Genomic DNA, 10,975 nt, shown 5'->3' on the forward strand with positions numbered 1-10,975 from the left:
TGATTGTTATGAATATATATAACAATTTAAGCTTTAGATTGTTAGTGTGTTTAATTAGTTGATTCATCTGTGGAATGATCGAGTAATGTCATGTACAATTCGACAATTCGAAATTTTGACAGAACAACATCAACCTTTAATAAAGCAAAGACATGAGAAAAAAGTTTATTTGAAACAAGTATTAAGCAGACATCATCTATTTCCCATCGTCACAGGTGTAGAATATCATTAATTTTCCTCAAACTGATCCTGAAAATGAGACCACCGATATTTTGTGATGAAAATGACTGAGAACAGAGAGAGAGATAGTTAGAGAAGCTCAACATAATTGGCAGGGAACATGCCATAGTGTCCGTCAGGTCCGTAACCTCTCCACCAGCCCTCATCCACCATCTCTATCCCGGTGATAATGTCATCAGGGTCAAAGGAGATCTCTGTGTCATCCGCTGTGAAGGACAACAACAACATAACATCCTGCACACAGCATTTCGAGTTAGATTTCAGCTGAAAGTCAGGGCCTGTGTGTGTGTTGAGAGCACTTACCAGCCTGGTAGTCATAGAGAGCCCTGGCACTGAGGTCCTGTCCTTTAGCCTCTGCCCCATGCTCCTCAACCTAACACAGAGGGAACCATCCCATTGGTCTCATCATTCAAGACAAAACGTCAAGGCATGTGACGATTCAGTATGACTATTCATTTTGGCCCTCATGAGCTCCTCTAAACACAATCATGCTTTCTTTGATGCAAGAGCTTCATAAGAAAAGGCAAGGAATCCACACACTGGATCAAAAAGACTGAGAAGGAGGCCGAAAAAGAAGATAATCTTGAAAAATCAAGATTATCTATAGAAAGACTATTGTGCTGTATAGAAGACACTTCTCATTTAGCTGTCCATTGTTTTGTATGCCATATATCCTCTTTGTAAATATATGTATAGAACCTGTGTATGGCTATCTTTCATGTGACTACTTTATCCTACCATGTGACTGTCTTTTACTTATATAAGGTGTTCTGATATTGGAACTGGTATGACACTGATGAAGATGTAGTATCAAAACCTTTGTCTGCTGGTGCCTTGAAAATACTTTTTCGGCCTCCTTCTCAGTCTTTTTGATCCAAGTAGTGTGCATTGCATTGCCAAAATGTCGACTTTTCAAGAACTAAGAAGAATCGCCTCAATTTCAGCTTGACCACCATGCATTTTTGTAGTTTATCCAATAAGCATGTAATCCTTCCATTGAAGTAAAAACATGAAAGTCACCAAAATTGGAGTTACATATTTTTCACATGACAACTGCTATTAGACAATACCACTGACTCACTGTAGGGGTCGCCTGGTAAATATCCTCATACAGATCCTCCTCTGTCCCGGATGATGGTGGTGGCTCATAAGCCCCCTCTTGATCAGGAGATTCCTCTGTAGTTTTGGGTGAATGATTAACGTCATTAATTCTGTGTCTCAGCGTTGGTGTTAAACAGTCAAAGCTCCATATTGGTTGTAAAGCAAAAAGGCAGTGCATGCTGTCTAACCACCCCATGAGGTATTGACATTAAAGGAAAAATCCATCCTAGGATACTCACATTGTTCAAAGTCAAGTTGTGATATTAATGCATTCCAGTTCAGTGCAATGCAGGAATTATTTAGTGATAAAGTGTTGTAATTTACTTTTTGTTGTGTACCCACTTTCCCTCAACCTGCCTTGTCTACTTCAGTTGGTGATTTCCTACATTTCCCAGAATGCTTTTCAACTTTTCTCGATGTGACATCACATCATCTATGTCTGGCAAATTACAAGAATAAGAAAAATGGACCACCAAACAACAAAATGGCATATAATAACAGTTTTAAACAATGTTCCAGTGTGTTAGGGTGGATCCTTCCTTTAAGTTAGGTGGCTGCAATGAGTACATGAAAATGATTGGCTGGTAGAGTGCAGTGTACCCGGGGTAGCTTCATCTGCATCATCATCAAAGTCATCTGACCAATACTCCTCCTCTGTGTAAGCAGCATCTGAGAGAGAGAGAGAGAGATAGAGAGAGAGAGAGAGAGAGAGAGAGATGCATACATATTCACTTGGGCATGAATGCTACATGAGGAATCCTAATGCTCTGGCTCTGGCTCCATTGGGGGCTTTGATGTGTATCTGACCTGCAGCCTGGACAGGTGAGGCCGGTGTCTCTGGTACTACAGGGGAAGCAGCTGCAACAGGTGAATCAGACCTAACAGGTGAGGCGGGTCTGACAGGGGACGAAGGGGCCATCGATGAAGCCGAGACCAAAGGCAGAGCGGGAGTTTCTGGGACCAGTGGAGCTGAGGGTCGTGGATACTCCGGCTCCACCGGGGTTTCCGTCTCGCTGGATTTCTGAGACAGAAATGGACTCTGTAATTTCCCTGAAAAGACAAAATGAAAACAGGAGATATAAATACTCAATTCCATTTCATGCAAATTGCTAATGTGAGTTTATGTGCTTTACCAGGTCTGGATGGAGCAGGGGACGGTCCGTTGTTGGGATCGGAGCTCTGCAGCCTCTGCTTGAATACATCTCTGGGGTTGAATGATCGCTGAGAAATCAACGACTTGGCCTCCTATGAATGTTCAATGCAGAGCAGAAAGCAAGCTATATGTTTCATGTAATTTACATGTATTAACCAGAGGTGGGGACTCGAGTCACATGACTTGGACTCGAGTCAGACTCAAGTCAGTTTGAATTGGTTGAGACTTGACTTGCTGCATGAAGAGAAGACTTGAGACTTGACTTGACTTGGGTTCTGGTGACTTGGGACTTGACTTTGACTTGTACTTTGATGACTTGAAAAGGTTCTAAAGTCTTGACTTGAGATCTTGTGTTTGTGTAAATGACTTAGATTGAAAGTGATGAGATTTGTTCCAGCAGACGACTGAATTTAAATTCTGTTTTCTGAATTTGTATGGAATGATTGAATTTATTGAAGTTGAAACTGATTCTAGAAATCAAACTCATGATGCTCTTACCAAGTTTTTATCCTGTTAAAACCATATTGCATTGAAAAGTCCTAGATATTTAGTTTTCTTTAAGATATTAAATTGATACTGGACTCTTGATTTGTTCTGACTTGACTTGCTGTTCTACATTTAGACTTGAGACTTGACATTAATGACATGGACTTGACTTGGTGTTCTACATTTAGACTTGGGACTTGACATTAATGACATGGACTTGACTTGGTGTTCTACATTTAGACTTGGGACTATGATATTAATGACATGGACTTGACTTGGTGTTCTACATTTAGACTTGGGACTTGACTTGAGACTTGTGCTTCAAGACTTGAGACTGACTTGGGACTTGGTCACACCTCTGGTATTAACCTAAAATTGCTGTATATTGTTCATACTCACGTTAGCTTTCTGCACAGATGCAGCAGAGTGAATGCCTGTCTTCTGAGAGTTCATGTGCTCCTTTTGCTGCTGTTCCTAAAAGAGACACATGATGCTATTTGTAGATATTATATATTATATTTTATATATATATATAAACTGAGGAAAGTGTTTCTGTAACTATCATCTTACCCATCGCTGTTGCTCCTTCTCTCTCTCCTGTGCCTCTTGCTGCTTCTGATAACCCCTGTCACACACATACACAGAGGCATTACTCACACACACACACACACACACACACACACACAGCGGCCTACATTCTTTGTGTATGTGTGTGTATAAGACTTACTTATCCTGGTCGATCTGACAGGCTCTCTCCTTTGCTCTTTTCTCTCGTTCCGCTGCCTGCCTTTCATCTATGTCTTTTCTCTCCCTCTCCACCTTTTGTCTCTCCTGCTCCGCTCGTTTGCTCTCCTCCTTTCGGCGCACTTCTTCATCCCTCTGAGGAAGACAGTTGTATTAATTCACATGAAAACTGATAGGAGGGATGGTGCTCGGGTTGTATGCCCAGACTCAGTATATACTGATCTGAATAAAAGTGAATAGAAACCTGAGCTTGGGCCCAGAAGTTGTCCTTGTTGGTTTTCTGGATCTCTTCCACAGCATTGGTTTTCTGGTATACAGAACCCTATAATAACAGCAGAGTATTAGTTATTATATTTCTGTCGTCATTTATTTGTGAAAGTGCATGTTATGCCCAAAGGCCCAAAATGTGGTCTATAACAGGTTGTCCACTGGACATTACATGAAGTGTGTGTGTGTGTGTGTGTGTGTGTGTTCTCACCACAGGTCCCCTGGGCACATCTCTGTACTCCTGCGTTTCTTTGTGAAAATTAAAGTTGGCTCCCGACGCCTTGGCCACTTTAGCCAAGATGGTCTCCGGCTCCACGTCGTCCTCTGCCCGAGCGTTTATGGTCACATGAGCTCCCTGTGGTCACACATATTTCAGTGCTAGTCAGTGGGCCTGTGTCATTATTAGGGGTTTCCCACAGCTGCACTGACAGAATGGGATGGAGCTAGAAATGGGTTTTTAGGAATGTTCTATTTAAGGGAGAGAGGGGATTTGAAATTTGAAATATCTTCAGAAAGCTTAATGGTTTTCAAACGCAATCTCAGTGAGAGTCATAGTGAGAAATTAGAATCAAATTGAATTTTGTTTTAACTTTATTTATATATTATTGTTGAATTGAACAGTAAAATATAATGCTTTTTTAAATGTCCTGCATAGCCCAGTAACATATGCACATGTTGGCTGCTTAACATTAGCTCTAAACCACATGACAAATCAAAGGCTTGGAATTTACTCAGGCAAATATGCATTTTGATTATGTATATATTTCTTTAAATGTACCACATAGCCTAATTCACAGTTCTATAAGTCACTTGCTGTCTATACTATTTCAGATGAGAATGACATTTGTAAATACTGTGTTGTCAGGATTCCAAAATTTTGACTTTTTGGTACTAGTACTATGGTTTTGGTACACAAACAATATATCACAGGAACATTTTTTAAAATAAATTAGCACAGAGTAAGACTTTTGTGGTTTGAAATGCAATAATTATACAGGTAGCCTACTTTGTTTAATTTATTTATTCATTCACTCATTTATTTATTTATTTTCAGCAAAAAGACAGTCATAGTAACTTTAAAGAGGAGGAACTGAAACTTCAGAAAATGTTTCCCATTGGACAGATTTTGCTGTTGTGTAACTTCCTTGGTCTTGTGCTAACAGCAAAACAGCAAGGTTGTCAGGATGGAGCACAAATGTCTCTTGTCTAGTAGGTGGTTTCACAATGTGGAAATAAATTATATGAACTGAAAACTGACTTGGCCAGTTGGTCAGACACAAAGCCTTTTCTTTACACTCAGTAAAGACAAACTTATATGATCTCTCTTGAAACAGTGTGTCTTAAAAATCAGCCTTTCTTACTTAGTTAGTGCTTGCTAGCAGTGCGTAGAGGGCAGTTAAATTGTGTTTGCAGAGGTGTGACCAAGTCAACTTTGCTTGAGTCCTAAGTCAGTCTCAAGTCTTGAGGCACAATTCTCAAGTCAAGTCTCAAGTCTAAAAGTAGAACAGCAAGTCAAGTCAGAACAAGTCAAGAGTCCAGTATCAATTTAATATCTTAAAGAAAACTAAATATCTAGGACTTTTCAATGCAATATGGTTTTAACAGGATAAAAACTTGGTAAGAGCATCATGAGTTTGATTTCTAGAATCAGTTTCAACTTCAATAAATTAAATCATTCCATACAAATTCAGAAAACAGAATTTAAATTCAGTCGTCTGCTGGAACAAATCTCATCACTTTCAATCCAAGTCATTTACACAAACACAAGATCTCAAGTCAAGACTTTAGAAACCTTTTCAAGTCATCAAAGTACAAGTCAGAGTCAAGTCCCAAGTCACCAGAACCCAAGTCAAGTCAAGTCTCAAGTCTTCTCTTCATGCATCAAGTCAAGTGTCAAGCAATTAAAGTTGTGACTCGAGTCTGACTCGAATCCAAGTCATGTGACTCGAGTCCCCGCCTCTGTGTGTTTGTGATAGAGGGAGGATCATGCAGAGTACAAGAGGGGACACTTTTTTTGCCAAGTTGTATTATACAGACTGGCTGCAGTTAGGAAGGTGAGAGTGAATGGACAGCAAAGTCTTATGAAGACCAGTAGACACTGAGTTTGATAAATGCTTCAGGAGATTTGTAATGATCGCCGTTTTTTTTCTAAATAAATATTAAGCAACAAACAAGAGGTACACTATGGATATATAGCATTTTCGAGGGAAAATGTTCAGTTAAAACTTGAGGAGGTCAGACTCACCTTCAGGAAGTTGGCAACTGAGCTCACATGGTTGGCACATATGCCTTTCCGAGAGTCCTTCACACCTTCACCTGTCTGTTGTGACACACACACGCACACACATACACACATACACACACACCATGCCAACAAGGACTTGAGGGGGGTCTTTGTACATGTTTGTGTATTATCATTGTTTGTTTTTTGCATGTGTCTTGTGAATCGTATATCTGTGTGTCTTACCCAGTTTATGAGGACATATTTAGGCAGACCAGAATTGGGGTCTTGGACACGACAGAAAGCGTACATCACCTTCCCACTGCTTAGCTCCTCTACCATCTCCTCTAATCCACCATCTACACACACACACACACACACACACACAATGAAAAAATACTACAAATATTTAGTTATACTCAAGAGTATAACCCTTTTCTAAATCAGAATCAGTGACACTTTTGCTACTTATTCCATTGATCAGATCTTACCTCCCTTTTCTGCCAGGCGCATATCATTGCTATTCCCTTCATACGTGAACAGGGCCCTGAAGACACCCAAAGGTGTCAAAAAAAAAATGGTTATGTATGTGGGAATGTGATTTTGAGAATGCAAATTACAGACAAAGACACAGAGAAAGTGCAAAATTGCAATCTGTCACAATAAAACAATCCTTCTCTCTGTTACGTATGCCAACTTGCAATATTGCAGTGGGATTACGTGACGTTTGAGCAATAAGGGAACTCACCAGTTTGTATCTGCCTTGGTGTCTACCACTTCGTTATAAGCGGCCATGAGAGCAGGACCATTCTTACTCAAATTGACCGCCATCCTTCCCTTGTTTCTTGTCCAGTCAGCATTCACAGTCCAAATAGTCTGTCAGTAATATCTGTGTCCCACAGATCCAACTGCAAACCAGATCCAGCAGCCTCAGCAGGTGGGGCGAAATGTGATCGACAGCAGGACAGGTCGCTAGAAAATCCACAACACTGATGGATAAAAGAATGATAAAAATAAGAATAAAAATAAAAAATCCACAGTATGCTAGAAAATGGCCGGAATGACTGCGCTTGTGAATTTATTGTGATTTGCCGAGCAGATTTTCCTCTAATGTGTCAAACCAGTTGGGGTAGAAGTTCAGAACCTGAACAACCACATTCTTTAAGAAGTGACTTCCCTCTGGGTTACTCCCCTTTCATCCTTCAATAGGCAAGTCATGTATCTGAATGAGGAAATCCACCTTCATTCATTTTGAGTGTCCTCCCCAAGTTGTGGCCCCCGCTGGTAATCAAGAAAAGTATGGAGACAATATATGTGTGTAGAATGTAGTTCGGCAGCGGTGTGTGTGTGTGTGTGTGTGTGTGTGTGTGTGTGTGTGAGAGAGAGAGAGAGAGAGTCCAGAGGGTTTACTGCATGGCCATTTTCTTACATAGTTAAGTGCTTCAAAATGAAAGAAATACACAAACATAATAATAATCTATAAAAAATGGAAGGCTTGCACTGTTGACTCCATTAATACATATAGCTTATTAAAACCCACTAAAAAAATTCAGTAACCATTTTACACTTTACTACTAAAACAGTACCACCACAGTATAACTGAATTAATTATTAGTCTATTAGCATATAGACTGTGCAATGCGAACCCCAAAACACATCAAAAGTCAATGGCATTTAGTAAAGCAAAATAAGAAATTCTGGTTATGTTTAATTTTTAATGTAATACCTTTTAATTACCATATAGAGAAATCCTCTTTTCTCCCCCCCCCCCCTCCCTCCACAGGGAGGTCAGAGGTCAGGTCATCCTGTTGAAGGCCGGTCTCTGTCACCACCGGACCGACTTGCTGCCCCACACATGTACCATGTAGGGTCGGCCTGAAGGTGGAGCTGTGGCATCATGTCTGGGATGAAAAGCACTCTTGCCCCAAGAGACTCAACCCTGTCCCTCATTGTGCTGTTGCATTCACTCAGTTCTATGTCTCAGTATTCTGAATTTGACTGTGAGTGCATTTCATTTGTGCTTGTGGCCCCATCTCCAAAAAGTTAGCAGTAATAGAACAAGAATCTGGTGATTATCTCATGTATCTCGTAGCATCTGCACAACTTTTTTCCTCTGCATAGCCAATGTACCTCTGGAACACTCTTTCTCATATACAGTATACACACCCACACACAAGCACACGCCACACCACACACCACGGGACATCTTCAAAGTTTCATCTTCAGCGACAACCTTCGTATTTTTTTTTTTAGCCATATTGAGTTTGTTTTTCTCATTCAGGAGCAGGGCGAGTCATGGGTCAGCCTGCGGTCTGTGTGTTTGACAGATGTGACTCAGAAACAGGAGCAGCCACCTACTGATACAATAGCAGTAACAGGGATCATCCCCGGGTCAATGTAATAGCGCCTAGAGGGCTGTCAGTGATAGTTCTGTGTGTTTGTGTGTGTGTGTGTGTGGTTGTGCTCTCCGATAAACAGTTGCTCTACTCAGACAGAGATGCCCCGCCCTACCTCTGGGCTGCATTGTTTGTGTATGAGTGTGTGCTGTGGTGTGTGTGTGTGTGGGGGGGGAGTGGGGGGGGGTGGGGGGTTGGGGGGGGGCGTGGGTGTGTATATATATGTGAGAAAGACACTCTTCTAGACACTAGTACTACATTTTCACATTTTCCTCTCTATCTTCTATACTCCCCTCATCATAATCCCATTTGCCAGTCCTATGCTATTTTGTTGACATTAATTCAATTACACAGCTTCTCCCCTATAAAACACACACACACACACACACACACACACACACACACACACACATAAACAAGTGTGAGGGGCTGCTAGATGATCCTGTTAGTAAATGAATGGGTGATTGATGGACTGCAGCTCAAGAGCAAATTGCCCCCCGGGGCTAAGCTCTCTCCCTCTGTCTTCCCCCCCTCCCTCCTCCTCCTCTCCTTCCTCCTTTCCCTCCCTGAACCCCCACCCGCAACCCGCACCACCCTCTCTTCTCACCTTCCCTTAACTTTACCTCCGCCCACTGTGTTTTTTCCTTATCTGCTCCGGCTGTCATAGGTACCATTAACATTCTCCTTCACACATCTCCCCCTCTTCAGCTATAGGGGAGGTTTAGATTTGATAGAGGGGTGTGTGGATCCCCCCCCCCCCCGCTACCCCTATACAAACACAGACACCCACACACACCCACACACACACTTGTGCTAAATCCATCTACGGCCATTTACAGTCCTATAAATCCATACAGCCTGCAACAAAAACAAAACTTTCCATTCTATGCGATAAGCCAATATTTCGATTTTTTTTATGATGAGCTCCAGGTGCAAAGAGAACCCCCTTAAAGCAGCTGTCCTGCAGCCATAACCTTTCACTACAGCTGTCCCACAGAGATGACCTCAGCGCTGAATCATTTCATTAAACATACATTCACGTTTTCTTGTGTTAAATCCATCAGTGCTGAGTAAAAGTCCCAAAAAGAAATATAACGAAGTACAACGAACCTCCCGTATCCCAAGACTGACGGTGCGTTCAAGAAACATGGGAACTATGAAGCTGATATTTTCTCATTTGCAGCCTAAATGAATTGCAGTTCTCACCGGGGGGGAAAGCTGTAAGAAGCAGGAGGGGTTTACTGCATCTGTAAGTGTGTTTGCGTGAGGGACGGAGTGTGTGTTTTAACAGTGAGAGTTGGCTTTTATAGTGTCTCATTTCCTCTCTGTTGCTGTGGTGTAATGAGCTTTGAGCTGGGGAGGGGGTGGTAAACACACACACACACACACACACACACACACACACACACACAATGCCACTGATATACAGTATATTAGACATAGATGCAGCCTCTGTTGTTCGTTCTCTAAGCGCGGCCCAAAGCTAAATTTCATCACTCTTTCCTGAGCTCTTGCAGCCATTCTACCCGAGCTTGTTTCTGACACATTGGTGGCATTTTATCTACGCAAGTCAACAGCCTGTAGTCATTTCTGCCAATCAAAAGTAACGCAACACGGGTGTTGAGCCTGTAGCTGGCTCCACCTATCAGAAGTAAGGTAATAGCACAAAAACCAATTCTGGTTCAACTGGCTTGGTCTGAGATAGTAGCACAGTGATTCTCAACCTTTTTCATATCAAGGACCACAAACCCCCAACTGATGAGATTTTGTTTCTCCGACCCCAATCTGAGAATATTTTTATTGTCAGATATGATTTTGTCCAGAACTCCATGACTATCTGTATTGTAGGTAGAGAGATAACAGAGAAACTATGATCAAAACAGTCATTCTTCTACATTCTCTAATTGTGTTCACTTCTTGTAAATGAAATAACGCTGAAGTTTAACAATTCAACCCCCTCGAGGACCCCTGGTGGTCCCCGGACCCCACGTTGAGAACCACTGTAAAAGCAGTGGAGACTAGTGAATGATGGTCTATTGCTTGATTTTGAGCCATTAAATTCATGAAACAAAAAACCCAAATAGGACTCCCTGACACACACACACACACACACACCACACACACACATTACTGCTCACACTCCCAACTCAATTGTGGGTCCCCTATGGTGAGCAACCTGGTGCCAATTAGAATCCCTCTGCCTCCTAACCCGCCCTCTGTCTCCCTGTCTATCTCTCTTTCTCTTTCTCTACAGTTCACTACAGTTGTCAGATTTAGTGGGGGCACATAGTCATCCTTCCTCTTGTACCGTCTTTGGGTTTCCTCCATTACACACACATACACGCGCACACACACATACACACACAC

The 10,975-nt window shown here is 41.8% G+C and overlaps 1 protein-coding gene across 1 annotated transcript; it reads right to left on the bottom strand.

Moving 5' to 3' along the window:
* Nucleotides 1-159: 159 nt before the first annotated feature.
* On the bottom strand, nt 160-7,318 carry LOC139912836 (drebrin-like protein B). Its single transcript, XM_071900755.2, has 15 exons — nt 6,961-7,318; nt 6,704-6,759; nt 6,459-6,571; nt 6,237-6,311; nt 4,203-4,346; nt 3,969-4,046; nt 3,708-3,859; nt 3,551-3,605; nt 3,380-3,454; nt 2,475-2,586; nt 2,149-2,391; nt 1,942-2,010; nt 1,322-1,416; nt 544-613; nt 160-446 (listed from the first exon to the last, which is right to left on the bottom strand). The coding sequence occupies exons 1-15, from the start codon at nt 7,041-7,043 to the stop codon at nt 310-312; spliced, it is 1,557 nt and encodes a 518-aa protein (XP_071756856.1). The 5' UTR covers nt 7,044-7,318; the 3' UTR covers nt 160-309.
* Nucleotides 7,319-10,975: the final 3,657 nt, after the last annotated feature.

This window comes from Centroberyx gerrardi, chromosome 2 (assembly GCF_048128805.1).
Source record: "Centroberyx gerrardi isolate f3 chromosome 2, fCenGer3.hap1.cur.20231027, whole genome shotgun sequence".
NCBI classification, from domain to species: Eukaryota; Metazoa; Chordata; class Actinopteri; order Beryciformes; family Berycidae; genus Centroberyx; species Centroberyx gerrardi.

Excerpts from the sequence above, each read along its gene's own strand:
- LOC139912836 (XM_071900755.2), bottom strand. The coding sequence starts at position 7,043 with ATGGCGGTCAATTTGAGTAAGAATGGTCCTGCTCTCATGGCCGCTTAT. Across the intron at positions 3,606-3,707 it reads TGTCAGATCGACCAGGATAA|GGGTTATCAGAAGCAGCAAG; the intron begins GTAAGTCTTATA and ends TGTGTGTGACAG. Across the intron at positions 2,392-2,474 it reads CCCTGCTCCATCCAGACCTG|GGAAATTACAGAGTCCATTT; the intron begins GTAAAGCACATA and ends TTGTCTTTTCAG.